The sequence below is a fragment of the Lampris incognitus genome, chromosome 17 (genome assembly GCF_029633865.1).
Source record: "Lampris incognitus isolate fLamInc1 chromosome 17, fLamInc1.hap2, whole genome shotgun sequence".
Classification (NCBI taxonomy): domain Eukaryota; kingdom Metazoa; phylum Chordata; class Actinopteri; order Lampriformes; family Lampridae; genus Lampris; species Lampris incognitus.
In genome coordinates this window covers 34,051,696-34,074,867 of record NC_079227.1, presented here as the reverse complement: position 1 = coordinate 34,074,867, position 23,172 = coordinate 34,051,696, and the positions used below count along the sequence as shown (strand labels likewise).

The 23,172-nt window shown below is 47.7% G+C and overlaps 1 protein-coding gene across 3 annotated transcripts in view; it reads right to left on the bottom strand.

The window, feature by feature from the left end:
* Nucleotides 1-9,162: 9,162 nt before the first annotated feature.
* LOC130127581 (phosphatidylcholine:ceramide cholinephosphotransferase 1-like) overlaps nucleotides 9,163-23,172 on the bottom strand; it is a 26,980-nt gene continuing 12,970 nt past the window's right edge. For all 3 annotated transcript variants that reach the window (XM_056297257.1, XM_056297256.1, XM_056297258.1), the window contains exons 3-6: nucleotides 21,947-22,064; nucleotides 14,839-14,992; nucleotides 10,648-10,814; nucleotides 9,163-9,979 (exon numbers count right to left, since the gene is read on the bottom strand). In XM_056297257.1, coding sequence (XP_056153232.1) covers nucleotides 9,788-9,979; nucleotides 10,648-10,814; nucleotides 14,839-14,992; nucleotides 21,947-22,064 — 631 coding nt within the window. In that variant the 3' untranslated portion in view covers nucleotides 9,163-9,787. The remainder of the gene's footprint in view (nucleotides 9,980-10,647; nucleotides 10,815-14,838; nucleotides 14,993-21,946; nucleotides 22,065-23,172) is intronic.

Below are 23,172 nucleotides of genomic sequence, written 5' to 3'. Positions count from 1 at the left end.
GAAAGAGTTTGACTCGCTGATCCACCTCACCAGGCTCTACAGCGACAAAGTCAGGATGTCATTCAAACATGACAAGTGCAATTGAATGGTGGCAAAAAGAGGAAAGGTGGCAAAGACTGAAAGGGTTGAATTACCTGATGGTGGGATAACAGATACACGGGACAGTTACAAGTACCTGGGTATTCCACAGGCAAATGCAAACCATGAGGAGACAGCAAGGAGGTTGGCTATAGCCAAATACCTTCAGAGAGTGAGGCAGGTCCTGAGGAGCCAGCTCAATGGGAAGAATAAGATCCTAGCCATCAATACATAGGCCCTACCAGTCATCAGATACCCAGCTGGAATTATAAACTGGCCAAAGAGGAGATAAAGGCCGCAGATATCAGGACACAGAAGCTCCTCACAATACACGGAGTGTTCCACCCAAGGTCCAGCAGCCTGAGACTGTACAATAAGTGAAAAGATGGGGGCCGAGGGTTAGTGAGTATCAGGGCCACTATTCAGGATGAAACAAGGAACATCCACAAGTACATCAGAAAGAGCCCCCCCCCCCGGAAGAACTGCTGAGTAAGTACCTCAGGCAGCAGAAGACAGAGTGCGGAGGAAGAAGAAGAGGAGGTATCATGTAAGATCAAGCCCCTCCATGGGATGTACCATTAACTGATAGAAGACATAACTGATATCGAGAAATCCTACCAGTGGCTAGAAAAGGCTGGACTGAAGGACAGCACAGAGGCTCTGATCATAGCAGGACAAGAACAGGATCTCAGGACCAGATTGATTGAGGCAGGGGTCTATCACACCAGACAAGACCCAAGATGCAGGCTGTGCAATGATGCCCCTGAGGCAGTCCAGCACTTAGTAGCAGGGTATAAAATGCTCGCTGGGAAAGTGTATACTGAAAGGCATAAGCAAGTGGCTGGGATAGTGTAGAGGGACATCTGTCCAGAATACAGACTAGATGGCCCCAAGTCCAAATGGGCGACACCTCCAAGGGTGGTTGAAAATGGCAGCGCTAAGATCCTATGGGACTTCAAGTTCCAGACTGACAAGCAAGTGCTGGCTAACCAACCAGACATTGTGGTGGTCGACGAGGAACAGAAGATGGCAGTCATGATTGATGTAGCAATCCCGAGTGACGGCAACATCAGAGCATGAGAAGCTAGAGAAATACCAAGGGTTGAGGAAAGAACTAGATCTGGTTGCTGCTTCACCCCCTCTGCCGATCCGGGGGAGGGCTGCAGACTACCACATGCCTCCTCCGATACATGTGGAGTCGCCAGCCATTTCTTTTCATGTGAGAGTGAGGAGTTTCGCCAGGGGGACGTAGCGCGCGGGAGTATCACGCTATTCCTACCAATTCCCCTCTCCCCAACAGGCGCCCCGACGGACCAGAGGAGGCGCTATTGCAGCGACCAGGACACATACCCACATCCGGCTTCCCACTCGCAGACATGGCCAACTGTGTCTGTACGGACGACCGCACGGGGATTCGAACTGGCGATCCCCGTGTTGATAGGCAACGGAACAGACCGCTACGCTACCCGGACGTCCACGTTTCTTTTTTGAATACTTAGGCCAGCTGAAACAACAGATTGGATACTTGTGAGGACAACAGAAATACACAAATCAGAGTAATTCAAACTTTAGCTGAATAATTATTTTATTGATTTATTTGAATCCAAAGGACTTGTGTCTCTCTGGGATACAATGAGCAGCTTTCTAAAACGCTTAATTACAATATGACAATAGTGAGGTATTGATCTGAGAGAGCCCACTGCAGCAGAGCTCGGCCACTTTATCTACCGGCAGGTAAAGTTTCTTTCCCAACCCAGAACACTTCTCTCTCTCCTTGTGCCGGAAAACACATAGTACCTTCTATTATTGTTGCTTAGCCAACGCCGAACTAGCACAACAGATTAATGAGGGGACACCATGTTGTCCAAATGAATATGAACACTACCTACTAAATGTCCACGTCTAGGGTTTGCAGTCTAAACGGAAAAGCTTTCCGAGTCCCATCGTCCACCAAGGATTAGCTGGGGGAAAAAAACCCTTACAGGAAAAGAAAATGTGCCAATCTCCTGTGAAAAAAACTTGTTTTTCAATTATGCTGCGGCACTATTACTAATTATTCCAAAGGAAAAATCCCATCATGTTAACCCTGTTTTATGACCTTAGTGCTGGTTCCCTGGCTGGGTAACACCTGCTTAACAGCATCTAGTGATGCATTTTTTATAGTTTTTGCATTTCTAAGTACACGTGACATTTTTAAAAGAAAAAAATTTGACCAGAAATGAGCAAATAAAACATATTTTGTTTTTCACATTGTAACAACTGTATTAGTTTCGTATTTTCCATTCTACGAGGCCTGAGATGATAGAAATGCCACTCCTCGCCGAGCAGTATAGCATTGGAAAAGGTTTTGTTCGTTAAAACCACATTTGTAGTCAATGATCTATCAAAAGTAAGTGAAATGAAGTGATGGACTGTAGAGAATAAACGCTGCCGAATGTAATCAAATTATTTCCAGACAGACCTCCAACAAGGGGTATAACATCCATCTATCCATTATCCGAACCGCTTATCCTGCTCTCGGGCTCGCGGGGATTCTGGAGCCTATCCCAGCAGTCATTGGGCGGCAGGCGGGGAGACACCCTGGACAGGCCGCCAGACCATCACACAGGGCCGACATACACACAAACACACACAAACACACACACATGCCTGCATACCTAGGGGCAATTTAGTACGGTCGATTCACCTGACCTACATGTCTTTGGACTGTGGGAGGAAACCGGAGCACCCGGAGGAAACCCACACAGACACGGGGAGAACATGCTGGTTGGACTACCCCGGGGTTCGAACCCAGAACCGTCTTGCTGTGAGGCGACTGCCCTAACCACTGCGCCACCGTGCCGCCGGGGTATACCATATTGTAACGTGCATGGATAACAAGACACGCTGGCCGCTAGCTGGCGAATCTGACCCTTTAGTCTAGCGGTTAGCGATGCCTCCTGCGGTGCGGGCGATGCGGGTTCGCTTCCCGGCCGCGGCAGTTCCTGTGGTTGTGTCGTCTCCCGGATTTACTACAATATTCAAGCAGAAACTGTACAGTGGGTGTGCAATGATTCCCTAAGAGACGACAGATTTTTGTGCCGTCTACCGTAGACCTCAATGGAGCAGGAACCACAATCCGGGACCCTACAGAACCCAGAATGTCCTCAGCACGCGCCTTGCAAGGCACAGAGAGTTCCAGAAGAAATAACCGAAAACTATGAATAGGAAACCCATGCATTTGTATGGCATTCTGGGGGAAAGGACCACAATAAATATATTGGCCTAATATCTTATGACACTCACTCAATACGGCCTTTGCCTATGAGAAGAATTTCTGACGTCAATAGCGATGGGAGTTGCACGATGTTTCTACTGTACACCTTTAAGTAGGCAGTGTGCACAAATTCACTCTACGCCATTTAAGTGGATGTATGCAGGTATAGCTTCTGGACACTAAGTCGATGTACCATATTCCCAAAAGACAGAGAGAACAGACTCCTAAATCTGTGTTTTTCAGCTTTGGGTCGACTGGTGCTTAGGTCAAGATGGGCTTTGACTGATTGCACAACATATATAAGTGTAACAGTAATTGTAGTCATGGATCAAACGAATGACGCAAATAAATACCGAGTTTAAACACCGTGGACAGTTATGAGCTCCCGGTTTACAGACATGACTTTCTACATCCCCAAAGCTCGTAATTCCTACGGACTTCCTCTCCCTTCAGTCGTCATCCTGTCCTAAACAGGATTAACGGGGGACCGTGTGACATTGTGGGATCAGTCGGGCAGATTGAGCGTCATCCGGTCAGGAAGCCGACATATCAAATGTGCACGTGGTGTGGAAATATGAATCACCGAGATGGGTTGGGGACACCAGCCGGACTAGAATGCAAGTCAGCTAACAGACGCAAGAGTCACAAAAACATAACAAAAAGTTCAGTTACATACATCACAAAATCTGAAAAAAAGTGAAGACAGGAAGCTGACCTTTAAACCCCCCAAGAGCTGCTTGTAACCAGATCCTCTGAACACCGACAATGCTGCCCATCTTTCTCCAAATTCTTGGAGTGCTGGTTTAAAGTCTTCTCTCCTTGAGCCCAAATACTCGTGTAACCGGTTATTTTCTTGCCCGGTGCGGGATTCGATACAGTGTGTACTGCACCACAAGGCGACATCACTAACCGCTCGGCTAAAGGGTCAGACTCGTTAGCTAGGAGCTAACGTGTCTTATTAGTAGTTTACACTCGCAGTTTTGACGAGAAGTGAATGTGGTGGTGGTGGGGGGGGACATATTGTAAACTACTAATCAGACACTTCCGGGAGAGGGTGACGACTGTAAACTAGTAATGAGACACATTAGCCCCTAGCTAACGGGTCTGACCCTTTAGCCGAGCGGTTAGCGATGTCGCCTTCTGGTGCAGTGCACCTCGTATCGAATCCCGCACCGGGCAAGAAAATAACCGGTTACAATATTACCATTGTCAGTGGCAATCTATATTTCAGACAGTAGTAATGTCTTCACGGTACCCTGGTTCCCTCCATCCTGTTTCTTTAGTGAGCCTCTAAATATCTCAAAAGTTTGACTACCTCAACATTTACAAAGAACGCTCCAGTAGTTGTGCTTGAACTACCAAAGACGCGGTGACTAAAACATTCATTGGGCTTTTGCGACGACAAGACGAGCACGGTATGAACAATAAGGCACTGTCGTTAAAGGAACGCCGTCCCATTTTGAACTGCATCGTTTTCGTTCCCCCCTGACGTTCGGGACAATGAGCCGCCGATGCTGCACAGCGTGCAGCGCCAACATGCAAGCGTGCTTGTTAGCTTATTATGCGTATTATGTTATTATTGTTTATTATGTTACTTATTATTATGCTAACAAGCTTGTTGGCATGCTAACAAGCTTAATAACATAATAATTAACAATAATTAATGACATAATAATTAGCACAATAAGCTAACAAGGTTGTTGGCATAATAACTAACATAATTAACAATAATAATGATTAGCATAATTGATTGATTGTTAGTGCTAACGTGCTTGTTAGCTTATTGTTATTATGCTAACAAGCTTGTTAGCATAATAACCAACATAATGATTAACAATAATTAATAACGTAATGATAATAATCAGCATTATAAGCCAACAGGCTTGTTAGCATGCTAACAACCTTGTTAGCTTATTATGCTAATCACTATTATGTTATTAATTATTGTTTATTATGTTACTTATTGTTATTGTGCTAACAAGCTTGTTAGCGTGCCCCTTAAAAAAAGGTCTTTCGGGTAGTTTTTCTTCATTGTGCAGCGAACAGTCTGGGTATTAAAAAGAACCACACACTTCAGAATGATGGGGCTTTCCTTTAAATAGGCAAAGCAGTTCTCTGCTTTGTACCATTTTTTTTATAAATCCGACCACATATGTGATATACAGAATGTCCCTAATTTCGGATTTCACTTAGAAAAGATATTTGTAACAAGTCTTGTGCAGTAAAAACGACGTTAAAAGCGGAGCAGTTTCCGCTGCGGCGGCTCAGCATAGGACCGTGTCACTCCCACCCGGCGCTGGCAAGGACGCACCACCGACGCTTCACGAAAAGGGGAAAAATTCTAGCGTTTGGGTTCAAAATTAAATGGATACCGTTGGGGAAAATGAACAAAATGACCACATGTGATCCTATTTTCCAAAAGGTTGCACGTATCTGCAAGCATTCGTTAACTAATTGATAATGTAAACTACTAATAAGACCCGTTAGCTAGGCGGGTCTGACCCTTTATCCGAGCGGTTAGTGACGTCGCCTTGTGGTGCAGTACACGCCGTATCGAATCCCGCACCGGGCAAGAAAATAACCGGTTACATTGGTGGCAGCGGTGGGATCCGGAAGCGATACTATGAACCCTACATAGCCCTCGCCAAAATCCCGTACCCTGTCCCAAATCTCGCGAACGGACGCCGGATTTCCGCTGCCTTGCTAAGGAAACAATCAACTATCAACTCGGTGCTAACGTTAGCTACCTTCAATTTTGTAATTTTGTATTTTTCGCAATTTTGGACAGCTGGCTGCTTTTGTAATTTTGGACTGCTGGCTGTCAACAACAGAACGGAGGTAAGTAACGTTAGTTGTCTGAAAATGAACATATATCTAATAAATAGACTTTCTCACATTTAAGAAAGCTGATCAGTAAGTTGTTACCTGTGTATAAAAAGCAATCTCACTATTTACCAGCTAGCTAACTTACTGCACAAGTAGAGTTGACTTTGTGAAGGAAAGTGAGGTTTAACATGCCAAAACGCGCACTCCAGATGAACTTCCCCTCGCTGCACACCCATAAGTCCCTTCCTATCTCTCTCGCCCCCTCTCTCTCTCGACCCGCACGCACGCGCGCGCACGCACGCACGCACACACACACACACACACACACACACACACACACACACACTTTCTGTCTGCTCATCCCCTACTTCCTTTTGCTTTACAGAAATGGCAGATATTCTTTGCTGTCAGATTTGCAAGCCCACTCAGATTGCAGAGGAGAAAGCAAAAGAGCTCGAGGTTAGGTGCAAGTATTTTTTAAGAGTAGTGTAGTGTAATAAGCTGACACTTATTCAAAGATGAACCAACAAAACATTTGAAAATATTCGTTTTGATTGTTTTGCTCACCATGTTACCCCATATTGTGGCAGTCATAATTCACAGTTGTTACCGTATTGATTTGCCACAGTCCAAATCTCATCTTTACACTGCTATCTCGAACCCACTCGCCATTTCATGCAGTCATATCTGTCGATTGGGTTGAAATTATGATTGTGAGGGAAAGAATAGCCTTAAGTTGACTAACCTAACAATTTTAGGTTACAAGGTCTGCCTCTGCTCCTTGGATACGTTATTGGTATTATATTAATGTTGATTGTGGATAACTTAGACAGGTTAAATTGTGGGTGTACAGCGTTTCCTTGATGAGCGCTAACCCCATAACAACATATTTTCGCGTTGCTACGGTGGCGCACACGTGACAAAGCCAGAAACGGGATTTTGGCGAGGCCTATGTAGGGTTCATAATATCGCGATCCGGAAGTGTGCAGATCCTCAGAAGTCTCTTCGGAGCGCGGGAAGAACAAACGCGAGGGCGCGCTTCCGGGGAGGGTGACGACTGTAAACTACTAATAAGACACGTTAGCCCCTAGCTAACGGGTCTGACCCTTTAGCCGAGCGGTTAGTGACGTCGCCTTGTGGTGCAGTACACCCCGTATCGAATCCCACCGCTGCCCCCGTGTAACCGGTTATTTTCTTGCCCGGTGCGGGATTCGACACGGGGTGTACTGCACCACAAGGCGACGTCACCAACCGCTCGGCTAAAGGGTCAGACCCGCTAGCTAGGGGCTAACGAGTCTTATTAGTAGTTTACAGCAATATGTCTGCAGACGGGAACTTCCTGTTTTTCCAAAATGCACTTTCGTCATTTCAGAAATTGAGGGGTTTTTTTTTCTCTTCTTCCCCCGTCTGCATCTTGACGCCAACAAAGGGGAAGCAGAATACAAAGGTTATGTTGGACCTGGGGGAACATTTTCTTATCCCACTTGATGAACACAGAAATATTCAAAGCGGGCTTCGCTTCAGACAGCCCCTGGCCCCTGCGGCGGCGTGCCGCGACAGCACGTGCGCTCATCAGGACCACACGTTGGAAATCTATGAACAGTCGAAAGTGATCCTTTCTTCGAGTTGCTTTTCAAATTGTGAATAACTTGGCACTCGTGGGGGGGGGGCTGTGGGGGATAGCGTGATCCTCCCACGCGCTACGTCCCCCCTGGTGAAACTCCTCACTGTCAGGTGAAAAGAAGCGGCTGGCGACTCCACATGTATGGGAGGAGGCATGTGGTAGTCTGCGGCCCTCCCCGGATCGGCAGAGGGGGCGGAGCAGCGACCGGGACGGCTCAGAAGAGTGGGGTAAATTGGGGAGAAAAGGGGGGGGGTGATTCCACCCCCCCCCATTTTTTTCAGTAACAGTACGCTTTCGGTAGGAAGTCTTGTGTCTTCCGGGACAGGGATATCAGTTGCAAAAGAGGCAACTTTATTGGCAGTTCTGATTGGCATCAGTAGACTTCTGACCCCATTGCTCAGTGTGCTTCCTAAAAACAGGGTGAGCTGGAGAAACCAAAAATATCCTAGTGTCAACCCTTACTGTGGGGTGGTGCAATGTGTGACACGTTCCTGCCAGTTTGGCAGACCAGCCACATTGTCTGGGATCTGTGGTGTGGAAAATGGTTAGGGGTGATACTCCTGTCTGGGTCCCTGACCGAGGCACGGCAGGGGGAACTGGCGCTGGTCCCCGGGCTGCACGGCAGCTGCACACTGCTTCCAGTGTGTGTGTGTGTGTGTGTTGGCATGGGTTAAATGCAGAGGAAAGAATTTCCCCACGGGGATTATTCAAGAACATCTTATCTGATCTTATCTGAAAATCTTGCAGCTGGAGTCGGCTATCTTCAAATCTGTGACCGTGGAGTCTGCAGACGGAGATTATTTTTTTTGGACGAATGCCATTTGCCCTTCGATCAGAAAGCTAACGTGCAAGTCTTCACTTTCACAAAAATAAGACCAAAAAAAAAAAAAAAAAAAGAAAAAAAAAAAGCTGGGACTTTCAGGTAACATGTAAAATAATATTAGGTCTACCTGCACACAGCGATAACATAAACATTAGGAACCACACATTTCCAAATTTTTGAGGCATTTGTACCAATTCCCCGAAAGTGACCAAATTCGTTTAATATCCACTTCGAGTCCTGAGTAGGAACCACGGAGGTTTTAAGTAAGGTCTACAGCAATCCCATTTCATGTGTACTGATTTACGCCGAGGGGCCACGGCGCTGGGCTGGAACTGTATCCCCCCAGGAGTGCGTTTCAGGGGGTACGTTAAATCAAGGTGGACCAGGGAGAGGAAACCTCCTTCAGCAAACAGGGGCTCGTCAGCGAGCAGGTCAGTAAGTAACTACGGCAAACTGCAGCCGACATGGCACTTTGGATTGTGTGCTCCACACTATGCAGACCCCCACCCCACCCCACCCCCGACCCACCCACACACATTGAACAATCAACTCCGCCTTGCGGTCCTGCTTCCACCGACACGGACCTAGAATCAGCTTTTTAATTCGCTAGTCGACAAAATGGGGCGATGAAACAATCCTTGGTCGGCGACCGAGGGTCCCAACGCCATGAAAGGCGCCAATTTATTCAACATTTCTCTCTTTTATTTGTGCTTTTTCTCTGTTGTGCTTCCGATTGATCGCGTCAGTCCCTCAATATCCTACGGGGGTGAGGGGTCCCCGTTCCCCGTGCAGCTCAACGGCTACACGACGGCGCTCAGCCTTGGCCAGGGCTGCGAGGCTCATCAACCGCGTGCAGCTCAACGGGCCAAGCAGCTCACCGACAATGCTTTTCCATGTTTTATTCATCCGTCCGCTCGTCGTGTTCACTTAAGTCTCCTTTCTTTTTTTTTCATCCCTTCCGGAGTGGCAGTTGGTTTCTGGTTTCGTCCATCGGTCCATCCTTTCAGCGGCTGATCGTTACTCTCGCCTTACGTCGATAGTCAGCCCATTCGCCACCGATATATCCCTCCGTCCACACACCAGCAGCAGCGGCAGTCTCTGGTCCATCCGTCTACTCGTCCTCCCCTTGTGTATCCATCGTTTTCTGATTAACAGTTCAACCCGCCCCGCCCGCTGTGCGCTAGGGGCACTCGCTGTTCGCCAGTCTGCTGTATTTAACCGGGCCGCCCCTGACTAGCCGCTTCCATGTGAAGGAGAACGGCAGCTGGTAATGGCGGGGGATGACACCCTGGACATTGGTCTCCAGGTAAAGAAAGTAGCGATACCACCACACCCTGGACACGAAGTTGCTCTGGGAAGGCTCCTTCAAAGCCTGCGGACACACAGACACAAGGAATTAAACACCTTTTCTCTCCCCAATTGTACTTGACCAATTACCCCACACTTCCGAGCCGTCCCGGTCGCTGCTCCGCTCCCTCTGCCGATCCGGGGAGGGCTGCAGACTACCACATGCCTCCTCCCATACATGTGGAGTCCCCAGCCACTTGTTTTCACCCGACAGTGAGGAGTTTCGCCACGGGGGACGTAGCACGTGGGAGGATGACGCTATTCCCCCCCCGAACAGGCGCCCCGACTGACCAGAGGAGGCGCAAGCGCAGTGACCAGGACACATACCCACATCCGGCTCCCCACCCGCAGACACGGCCAATTGTGTCTGTAGTGATGCCTGACCAAGCCGGAGGCAACACGGGGATTCGAACCGGCGATCCCCGCGTTGGTAGGCAACGGAATAGACCGCCACGCTACCCGGACGCCTAAGTTGCATAACTTTTGATGGTTGATTGGGTCTTAAAATGACAACGTTTGAAACAAATAATTCATATTCTATAATCTTTATCAATACAAGCCTCCTTATCATATCGATTATGGATCATGGTTGACTAAATCACTTATTTCAAACATTTAAGAAGGATGTCTTAAATGTCCATCAAGGCAGTAATACCAGGGTAATTTCAGAGCACACACACACACACGGTATACCTGCTGGTTTGCCATGGTGTGGTACCACCAGAAGAGTCTCGTGGTAATATAGTAGGCCACTACCACATCTATGGAGTAATGGTCGTGGGCCAAAAGGATGCAGAACAGCCCAACAGCACACAGTAACCAACAAAGCCAGTGGTACCACCAGAACCGCTTTGGAGAATCTGCAAAATAAGACGAATAAGACAATAACGTAAGTGGAAATTTATATTAGACTCCGACTCAAGACTCATTTATAGTGAGTCAGAAAGAGTCAAGCACAGACCTGACGCCACCCCAGCCGAGCCAGTAAGAGACACAGGAAGCATACATCATCACTCATTTCTAACCAGCTATACAGGATATTTGTTTTCCGCCCAGATTAACCACGTTTTACTGTGGGACACCCGCCTCCAAATACTGTGAGAAAAGTGCAAAACACAATTTGCGCGAGAGAGTTACTCATTTATTTTCCCCATGTTATTCTAACAGCCGGTCCAGGATTCACACTGTAAACTGGTGAGTAACATTAAACATTTATTAATGCCGTTGGGAAAATTCAGTTCCAGCGAATTAACCCATCCCAGCTGTGATCTGTGTAGCTAGGAGCAGTGGGCTGCCGCCTTCGTGCTGCACCTGGGGACCAACTCCAGTTCTTTTCCCATTGCCTTGCCTTTTTAATGGTGGGACCTGTGAGGCGATAGCGCTAACCACTGGGGCCACCGTGCCGCCCAAACCCAAGCAACACATGCTTCTCTGAGTTTCAAAGCATCGGAGGAGGCATGTGGTAGTCTGCAGCCCTCCCCGGACCGGCAGAGGGGGTGGAGCAGCGACTGGGATGGCTCGCAAGTGTGGGGTAATTGGCCATGTACAACTGGGGAGAAAAAGGGGGAGGAAAAATCCCCCCCCCCCCAAAAAAAATAATACAAAATTTGAAAAGCTTGGGATGAAATTGAACATTTTAAATACCATCCATATCCAAACATAATCCAGCCCATACAGTCTCCGTTTATCAGATCCCAGTTCGGTTGATTTGAAGGCCATCTTTGTCTGCTCGTTAAGGTCTAAGCCGGCACAGCCAAATCAAACAGAGCCAGCACAAATAGTCGTTAACAGCTCTGTCAATGCTGGTTCCTTGACACACCTACATCCAACAGAGCTCCCTGTGTCTCTGGTCTTGGTACTCTGTGATGTAAGCACCGCAGGGTAAACACAGCTGCAGATGACAACATTAATAATAATGTTATCATTATTAATGTTATCATCACAGCTATTATTATTTACCAATGGCAAACACAGCTGCAGATGATAACATAATGTTATCATTGTTAATGTTATCATCATAGCTATTATCATTATTATTTATCAATGGTAAACACAGCTGCAGATGATAACATTAATAATAATGTTATCATTATTAATGTTATCATCACAGCTATTATTATTTACCAATGGTAAACACAGCTGCAGATGATAACATAATGTTATCATTGTTAATGTTATCATCATAGCTATTATCATTATTATTTATCAATGGTAAACACAGCTGCAGATGATAACATAATGTTATCATTGTTAATGTTATCATCATAGCTAATATTATTATTATTTATCAATGGTAAACACAGCTGCAGATGATAACATTAATAATAATGTCATCATCTGCAGCTGTGTTTACCCTGCTGTGCTTACATCACAGAGTACCAAGACCAGCCTGACGTGTTTTTAACCTTTACATGGTTTTTAACCTGGAGACAGACCTGAGCTTTTAATGTCTCGTACAAATCTTTCACCAGTATGATGGTTTTAATATTTCTCATCTGGGGGCGTCCGGGTAGCGTAGCGGTCTATACTGTTGCCTACCAACACATGGATCGCCGGTCTGAATCCCCGTGTTACCTCTGGCTTGGTCAGGCGCCCCTACAGACATAATTGGCCGTGATTGCGTGTGGGAAGCTGGATGTGGGTATGTGCCCTTGTCGCCACACTAACGCCTCCTCTGGTTGGTCGGGGCACCTGTTTGGGGGGGGGGAAATAGCGTGACCCTCCCACGTGCTACGTCCCCCTGGCGAAACTGTCAGGTGAAAAGAAGCGGCTGGGGACTCCACATGTATCAGAGGAGGCATGTGGTAGTCTGCAGCCCTCCCCGGATCGGCAGAGGGGGTGGAACAGCGACTGGGTCGGCTCGGAAGAGTTGGGTAATTGGCAGGGTACAAGGAAAAAAAGGGGGAAATCCCCCCCCCCCCAAAAAAAATTAGCATCTGGCAATACTGACCACCACACAAACCTTGCAGGGCACAAGGGAGACCTAGTATCTGTGAGTAAACTTGACCTGATATGCTAATAGAATGAGATTTTCTTCAGCCGTTAACACTATTTGGATGTAATACGAATTTCCCTCATTAGCCAGCAGGTTAGAAAACAGGTCGTTAAAGGCTTAATGCACTATTTATATATCCCATATTATGGGACTATATACTATTCAGCATGCATGCACACCTGCCAGCCCCGGTGAGTCGGAGCTCCCCCATCTCACAAATCCCAATTAAACCCCCGTGTTTGCCCTCTTGAGTGTTTAGGCTTGTGTATGTGTGTGTGGTGGTGGTGGGGGGGGGGTTTGACGGTCTCAGAGAGTGAGAGTGAGAGAGAGGGACAGAGCGAGAACAGGAGAGAGAGAGAGAGTAAGGAGCGCTGTAAAACAGCTATATATACTCTTGCATCCTGATGAAGAGGCCTACGAGTGCTACTGCGACTGAATATTCCCTTTGTTGACAGTCACCAAAAGAATACTTACTTGAGTGTATGTGTGAATGTCCATCCATCCATCCATTATCTAAACTGCTTATTACATTACATTACAGTCATTTAGCCGACGCTTTTATCCAAAGCGACTTACAATAAGTGGAAATCAGAACTACTAGTCATCAGAGGTCATAAGTGCACCTAAACAAGCATCCAAGAGCAAATCCAGTCCTAAAGTAAAAGTGCAAGAAAGAGGTTTTTCTTTTTAAACGAGTGAATACAATAAGTGCTAAGAACAAGTAACAGGGTAGTAGTTCTTAAAGAGGTGAGTTTTCAACCTGCGCTGAAAGATGGGCAGCGACTCCGCTGTCCTGACATCAGTGGGGAGTTCATTCCACCACTGTGGGGCCAGAACAGAACAGAGCCGTGACCGGGTCGATCGGCATCAGGGGCCTCTGAGCAACGGGGCAACCAGGCAACCAAGGCAGCACAGCGAGGTAGTCGGGTGGGGGTGTAGGGCTTGACCATGACCTGGAGCTAGGAAGGAGTTGTTCCTTTCACTGCCCTGTAGGCTAGCACCAGAGTCTCAAACTGGATGCGAGCAGCTACTGGGAGCCAGTGTAGGGACATGAGAAGGGGAGTTGTGTGGGAGAACTTAGGGCGGTTGAACACCAGACGAGCTGCAGCTTTCTTAACAAGCTCCAGAGGTCTGATGGCCGACGCCGGGGCGCCAGCAAGGAGGGAGTCGCCGTAGTCCAGCCGGGAGATGAACAGAGCCTGGATGAGCACCGTCGGTGAGGAATGGACGAATCCTCCTGATGCTGCAGGAGCGAGCAACCGATGCAACGTTTGCAGCAAACGACAGTTGGTCGTCCAGGATCACACCCAGATTCCTCACAGTCCGAGTTGGCATCACCACAGTGTTGTTAATGGTGATGGCCAGGTCCCGGTGCGGGCAACCTTTCCCCGGGAGGAACATCAGCTCTGTCTTGTCCAGATTGAGCTTCAGGTGGTGTGTCGCCATCCACTCCGAGATGTCAGTCAAGCGCGCAGCAATGCATGTCTCCACACGCTTATCCTGCTCTCAGGGTCGAGGGGATGCTGGAGCCCATCCCAGCAGTCATTGGGCAGCAGGCGGGGAGACATGCTGAACAGGCCGCCAGGCCATCACAGGGCCAACACATACACATTCACACCTAGGGGCAATTTGGTACGGCCGATTCACCTGACCTACATGTCTTTGGACTGTGGGAGGAAACCGGAGCACCCGGAGGAAACCCACGCAGACACGGGGAAAACATGCAAACTCCACACAGAGGACGGCCTGGGATGACCCCCAAAGGTGGACTACCCCAGGGCTCGAACCCAGGACCTTCTTGCTTTGAGGCGACCGCGCTAACCACCGCACCACCGCGTCACCATGTAATGCATGTGTGAATGTAAACGTCTGAATCGATGTATACTCACACTCCCTGATGAAGAGGTATGTCAACGTTAACATGACCGTATGGCCACTGTACAGGTAGTCGCCACACATGTGATGGGACCCGGTGATGGTCAAACCTCCTCCGGCTATCATCTTCAACACCCTCCTCATTTGAGAAGCATAGTCTCCTAACACCTAGAGCGAGAGAGAGAGAATTAAGTCATTTTATTTTTGCAGCACTTGCAGCACTTGCAGATGTGCATCTAAAGAGGAAGACGGATATGCATGTAGAGACTCTTGACCATCTGAAAGGGATGTGAATGTAATTGACACACTTTCTACCTACACTCAACACGGGTGGTTTCCTGCGGCAGGAAACCACATCACTTTCATATTTTGCTCTATGTGCTGAGACCAACCCCACCATAGTTGCATAGTATTTTAATTGATCCTGCACGACCCCCCTGAAAAACTCGAGAACTTGAGTTTTTCAGGAAAGGAGTAGTTGCGTTGTAAAATTATGCACTCGTGCAACCCCCAGCGCACAAAGGCCTCACTCTGACTGATGCAAACAGGTATGTCGTACTGTATAAACGCACATTAAGCATGTAGCTGTGCAGACAACAGTCAGAATCAACTGTATTGGCCAAGTGTGCCCAGGCACACGAGGAATTTGACTCCGGCTCACAGCAACTTCTAGCACTTGCAGACGTCATTCACACAAAAAAAAAAAGAAAGAAAAAAAATAGAAGCAATAAATGGAAAAACAGGACATTGGAGGCAAGCAAGTATGCACAACTATACAATATACCAGCGGTCGGGAACCTATGGCTCGCGAGCCATATATGGCTCTTCCGGTCACGGCATATGGCTCCCAGACAATTTTGAGTTGAAAAAAAATCAGTTTGGAACTGATTTTAAAATACTTGTGATATTTCTTAATAATACTGTGTCATTTTAAAGTAAACAGAAATTAGTTTTGAAGATACATTTCACGGTTCACGGGTCACCCGTGGGTCGGGTCGGGAACCAATGGCTCGCGAGCATGTCCGGGTCATTGTAAAGGCGAAGAAATCAATTTTATCAGATAGCCAACTAGTTTATCCGCTTCAACCCTTGTAACGGAAAAGAGGGCGAAAAGAAAAAAAGACGATGATTACCGTGCATTCCAGGCTGCGTGGACAGAGGAATTTGCATTTGTGGAGAGAGCAGGATCTGCGGTATGTCTAATATGCAATGATAAAATTGCATCGATGAAACGGTCAAATATAAAGCGGCACTTCGATACGCACCATGCTTCATTTGCATGGAAATATCCAGCGGGGGACAGCAGGAAAAGGGCATGCGAGGAGCTACAGCGGAGAGTGCAGACGAGTCAGCAGCAACTACGTGTGTGGACCAAGCAAGGTGACGGGAATTCCGCTAGCTTTGCGGGGGCTTTGGCAATAGTAAGGAATGGAAAGTCATTCACAGATGGCGAGTATGCCAAAACATTCATGCTTGATGTGGCCAATGAACTGTTTGATGACTTCCCAAATAAAGACGAGATAATCAAACGAATAAAAGACATGCCCCTGTCAGCAAGAACTGTGCACGATCGTAGCATCATGATGGCAAATCAAGTCGAGGAAACACAAATTAAGGACATAAACGCCGGGACATACTTTTCTCTCGCGTTAGATGAGTCAACAGACGTTAGCCATCTATCTCAGTGCAGTATCATTGCCAGGTATGCTGCAGGTGACACACTGCGTGAGGAAAGCTTGGCTGTTTTGCCAATGAAAGGGACAACAAGAGGAGAGGATTTATTCATGTCTTTCATGGAGTTTGCTAAAGAAAAAAAACTACCGATGGATAAACTTATTTCTGTCTGTACTGATGGTGCACCCTGTATGTTGGGGAAGAACAAAGGATTTGTAGCGCTTCTCCGTGAACATGAAAAGAGAGCCATCCTAAGTTTTCATTGCATCCTGCACCAGGAGGCGCTTTGCGCTCAGACGTGTGGCCAGGAGCTTGGTGAGGTAATGTCGCTGGTCATTCGAGTGGTCAACTTTATTGTTGCCCGAGCTTTAAATGATCGCCAGTTTAAAGCTCTGTTAGAAGAAGTTGGGAATCATTATCCCGGTCTGCTTTTACACAGCAACGTGCGTTGGTTGTCAAGGGGGAAGGTGCTCAGCCGTTTTGCAGCTTGCCTGAGTGAAATCCGGACTTTTCTTGAAATGAAAGGCGTCAAGCATCCTGAGCTAGACAACACTGACTGGCTCCTGCAGTTTCACTATCTCGTGGACATAACTGGCCATCTGAACCAGCTCAATGTGAAAATGCAAGGTATTGGAAATACAATCTCATCCCTTCAACAAGCAGTGTTTGCATTTGAAAGCAAGCTGGAAGTCTTTCTCAGGGACATTGAAACAGGTCGTCTTCTGCACTTTGAAAGACTGCAACAATTTAGAGATGCATGCTTAGCAAGTGACTCCACTCAACATCTGGATCTCCAGCAGCTAGCTGGCTTTACGTTCAATCTCCTGCAGTCATTCAAAGCACGTTTTGGAGAATTTCGTGCGCGCACTGGTCTTTTCAAGTTCATCACTCATCCACATGAGTGTGCAGTGGACAAAATCGACCTGACATGCATCCCCGGGGTCTCTATCGGAGACTTTGAGCTGGAAGTTGCTGACCTGAAGGCATCAGACATGTGGATGAGTAAGTTCAAGTCACTTAATGGAGAGTTGGAAAGTCTTGCGCGACAGCGAGCAGAGCTGGCGAGGGAACACAAGTGGACAGAAATGAAAAATCTTCAACCTGAAGACCAGCTGATTCTTAAAACTTGGAACGAGCTTTCTGTGACATACCACACAGTGCAGCGTGTGAGTATTGCCGTATTGACCATGTTTGGCTCTACATATGCATGTGAACAGTCTTTCTCGCATATGAGGAACATTAAGACCAACCTACGCTCACGTTTAACTGATGGAAGCCTCAACGCCTGCATGAAGCTCAACCTCACCACGTATGAATCAGACTACAAGACCATCAGCAAAACCATGCAGCACCAGAAGTCGCATTAAAAGTAAGACATATTTAATTTATTATACGTTAAAAATACTATATGGCTCTCAATGAAATATATTTAGAAATATTTGGCTTTTATGGCTCTCCCAGTCAAAAAGGTTCCCGACCCCTGCAATATACCAATACCACAACTCTACAACTCATCATGCCCATACAAAATGCTATATATTCACACTATATTATCTTGTGTACCAAAAGTATACACTACATAGTCACTTATCATCCACCACACAACTACACCCTATATTATATACCTATGTTACAACCACAATAACAGTAATAATTGGTAACCAGTATACAGCAGTTGTGAGTGTATTTGCAATTGTACATTTGTATTGCACAAACATTTGTATTGCACATCTGGCTTAAAGAGGTGGCGCACATCTTAGATATGTAGGTGAGACATCTTGACCAGAGGGGGCTGTTTACAAAGTGTCCCATTTACATGAGTGTCTCATTCCTGCACCATGCTGTGAAGTGTTCATGAGTAAGATGGCCCGTGGAAAAAACTGTTCCTATGTCTGGTGGTTTTGGAGCACATTGCTCTGTAGCGCTTGCCACGGGTCGGATTTCAAACAGACTGTTTCCTGGGTGTGGAGGGTCTGTGCTGATTCTGCCCACCCTTTTCTGGGCTCTAGAGGTGTACAAGTTCTGCGGGGTGGGCAGGGGAGCGCCAATTATTTTTTTCTGCTGTCCTTACAGTTCGCTGCAGTCTGTTCCTATCCTGTTTTGTTGCCGCTCCGAACCAGACCGTGATGGATGTGCACAGGTTAGATTCAATGACTGCGGTGTAGAACTGGCTCAACAGCTCCTGTGGCAGACCAAATTTCCTCAACTGCCGCACAGGGAGTGCAGAAGCAAGGTGAAGAAGAGAGTGCAGGCAGGGTGCAGTGGGTGGAGAAGAGTGTCAGGAGTGATTTGCGACAGAAGGGTACCAGCAAGAGTTAAAGGGAAGGTTTACAAGATGGTTGTGAGACCAGCTATGTTATATGGTTTGGAAACAGTGGCACTGATGAAAAGACAGGAGGTGGAGCGGGAGGTGGTAGAGTTGAAGATGCTAAGATTTTCACTGGGAGTGATGAAGAAGGACAGGATTAGGAACGAGTATATTAGAGGGACAGCTCAGGTTGGACGGTTTTGGAGACAAAGCAAGATAGAGATGGTTTGGACATGTGTGGAGGAGAGATGCTGGGTATATTGGGAGAAGGATGGTGAATATGGAGCTGCCAGGGAAGAGGAGAAGAGGAAGGCCAAAGAGGAGGTTTATGGATGTGGTGAGGGAGGCCATGCAGGTGGCTGGTGTGACAGAGGAAGATGCAGAGGACAGGAAGAGATGGAAACCCTAACAGGAGCAGCCAAAAGTACTAGTAGTAGCCGCCGCAGAAAGAACATCCTCTGTTGGGCCTTTTTGAGGATGGAGCTGATGTTGGTCCCCCACTTCAGGTCTTTGGAAATGGTAGTTCCCAGAAACTTGAAGGTCTCCACAGTTGACACAGGCCTGTTGGATATTTTGAGGGGGTGCAGTGCTGAGGGGTGTCTCCTATAGTCCACTGTCATCGCCACAGTCTTTTTTTAAAAAATAATTTATTTCTGCTTTTTTCCCCTTTTCTCCCAATTTAGTGGCCAATCGATCCCTTTTTTAGTTCAAACACCCACCCTCGTACTGTATGCGTTCGCCAACTGCATCTCTCCGGCTGGCAGTCTCGAAAGAGACGCCTCGCCACTTTCGTGACAAGGCGAATCCAGGCCGAACCACTGCTTTTTCCGACACACACAGAGACGCATTCATGTGACAAACACAAGCCGACTCCGCCCCCCTCCCGAAGACAGCGTTGCCAATTATTGCCGCTTCGTCGAGTCCGGCCATAGTCGGATCTGACGAGACCGGTGTGCAAACCCCAGTCCCCAGTGGGCAACTGCATCAACACAAAGCCGATGCTTAGACCGCTACACCACCGCGGACTATCTCCACAGTCTTGAGCGTGTTCAGCTCCAAGTTGTTCTGACTAAACCAGAGCACCAGCCACGCAACCTCCCACCAATATGCAGACTCGTTGCCATCCCTGGATGAGTCTGATGACTGTAGTGCCGTCTGCAAACTTCGGTAGTTTAACAGCTGAGTCCTTGGAGGTGCAGTCATTAGAGGGAGAAGAGCAGAGGGGAGAGGACATATCCCTGGGGAACACCAGTGCCGATTGTCCGTATACCCCCAGGCTCACTTGCTGTTTCCTGCCTGACAGGAAGCTGGTGATCCACTGACAGATGGCAGGGGGGATAAGCATGGCCTGCTCAACCATAAATTTTGAATGCAACCCGTAGGAAAGGTTCAGCCTTGTATGGATATATTTCGTAGTTGATTTGTTCAATGTGAAAGAAAAGTGTACAATATCTTCATCCAGCATGGTGCAGCGAGAAAACCACCTGTAGTTTTCAAGTGTCGGCCAATGAGCAACTGTGTTAGAACAGATCTGAGTTTCGTTAGTGCCTTGCCCAAAAGCCCCTCAAAAAGATTGTTATGTCAGAAGTTATTCACTCAGTAGATCTGCTCAGACTTTTCCCCTTCTGGCCAAGGACGCTTGAGCAAACAACCCTCGGGTCACAAAAATAACTTTTCCTACTTCTTTTAATAAACTATCTGGAAAACGAAGAGCATCTCATACCAAAATGAACAAATAGTTTCCACTAGTGGCATAAAGTGAGGCCTTGTGACTGAGACGGAGCCAAAATAGGAGCACAGCTGTAGCAGGAATCTACTGTCAACCGGAAAAACACACACACGCGCAAACACATGCACACGCACACACACATACCAAATACACACTGAGGATTGAGTGATGTCTGAGAGCCAGTGGGAATGAACCTCTGGTGTTGGCTCTCCTACCGATGCTGGAAAACCATCACTGTCTGGGAAACAAGGTCAGCAAGCCTCCCAACGGCCACGTATTTAGTGTTGTTGGAAAGATGAACTTCCATGCGTTAAAGCTCAGTTTTATTTCAGCCACTTGCCCTACACTTCCTGATGAGCTGAGTAAGATGGATAATTTTTTTTTCTTTTTCAATTGGCATGCAAAGTAGAAGACAATATTGACATTTATTACATAGCAAGTACACAATGATACAAAAAGTTCTTTCTTTTTTTTGGGGGGGGGGATTCGCCCCCCCCCCCTTTTCTCCCCAATTGTACCTGGCCAATTACCCCACTCTTCCGAGCCATCTCGGTGGCTGCTCCACCCCCTCTGTCAATCCGGGGAGGGCTGCAGACTACCACATGCCTCCTCCGATACATGTGGAGTCGCTAGCCGCTTCTTTTCACCTGACAGTGAGGAGTTTCACCAGGGGGACGTAGCATGTGGGAGGATCACGCTATTCCCCCCAGTTCCCCCTCCCCCCTGAACAGGCTCCCTGACCAACCAGAGGAGGCGCTAGTGCAGCGAACAGAACTCATACCCGTATCTGGCTTCCCACCCGCAGACAAGGCCAGTTGTGTCTGTAGGGATGCCCGACCAAGCTGGAGGTAACACGGGGATTCGAACCGAAGATGACCCCGTGTTGGTAGGCAACGGGATAGACCGCTACGCTACCCGGATGCCCCATACAGTTCTTTCAGGAAAACTCGGTTAATCTGTTCCTATACGATACCATTGGTTTTGATATGAGGTTTTTCCTCTGACATTCTTCATATTGTTAAGGGGGACACGGCAGTCAATGACGTGATGCCAGATTGGTTTGACTGGCTAATTTTGTTTGGCACAGACAACTCAGATCGAAAATACATAGACTGAAAAGTAAAAAAAAGAAAAAAAAAGAAGTAGTTTGAGGTCTTTCATTGTTATTGACAATAAGGGTGTGCGGGTTTCGTATTACTAGGTTACACTATTGTGTTTCTTCACTATTCAAATAGGAGATTCGTCACATTTCAGGTTTTGCGGAAGGTAATTTGATACCCGGCTTAGAGCACGGCATCTTTCATTCTTTCAAAATGGCAACATTTTCAACCGACGCCGCCCCTGTTTTGAAAAATCTGACTGAAAAACAGCGGAACGGAACGACAGGGAGAAGCAGCACTGTGTGGTCTACCTTGGGGGAGCATTTGAAGTGCATGCCAGGAACCGGCAGGGTGGTGATGTACATTGTGAGACACCTGTACAGGTAGAGAGTGCCGACAATGAAGAAAAAGCGACGGCCCACAATCGACCTAGAACGAGAGGAAGTTCAAGTTTAGCGACAGTCAAGTACGTATATACGAGAGAACTCCCTCCAAGAAAGGTTCTTGGGGGCGTCCGGGTGGCATAGCGGTCTATTCCGTTGCCTACCAACACGGGGATCCCCGGTTCGAGGCCCCGTGTTGCCTCCGGCGTGGTGGGGCGTCCCTACAGACACAACTGGCAGTGTCTGTGGGTGTGAAGCCGGATGTGGGTATGTGTCCTGGTTGCTGCACTAGCACCTCCTCTGGTCGGTCAGGGCACCTATTTGGGGGGAGGGGGAAATGAGGGGAACAGCATGATCCTCCCACGTGCTACGTCCCCCCGGTAAAACTCCTCACTCTCAGGTGAAAACAAGCGGCTGGCCGGTGACTCCACATGTATCAGAGGAGGCGTGTGGTAGTCTGCAGCCTTCCCCGGATCGCCAGAGGGGGTGGAACAGTGACCGGAATGGCTTGGAAGAGTGGGGTAATTGGCCGGATACAATTGGGGAGGGGGAAAAAAAAGGGGGGGCGGAAGAAATTTTCTTGGAGGGATTCTTTTTTTGGGGGGTATTTATTCCCCTCTTTTCTCCACAATTGTATCTGGTCAATTACCCCACTCTTCCAAGCCGGGCTGCAGACTACTTACCACGTGCCTCCTTCGATACGGAGTCGCCAGCCGCTTCTTTTCACCTGACAAGTGAGGAGTTTCACCAGGGGGACGTAGCATGTGGGAGGATCACGCTATTCCCCCCAGTTCCCCCTCCCCCCCGAACAGGCTCCCTGACCAACCAGAGGAGGCGCTAGTGCAGCGAACAGAACACGTACCCATATCCGGCTTCCCACCTGCAGACACGGCCAATTGCGTCTGTAGGGACGCCCGACCAAGCCGGAGGTAACACGGGGATTCGAACCAGCGATCCCTGGGTTGGTAGGCAACGGAATAGACCGCTACGCCACCCGGACGCCCCCTTGGAGGGATTCTCAAGGAAAACACAAGACAGCAGTTACTTTAAAGTAGAAGACAAAAAAAGAACACCTAACATAATCAATAAAATAATTAACCATAAAACATCACCTAGGTGCCCATGGCTGCTGAAGTAGCTACACGTGTAACTTA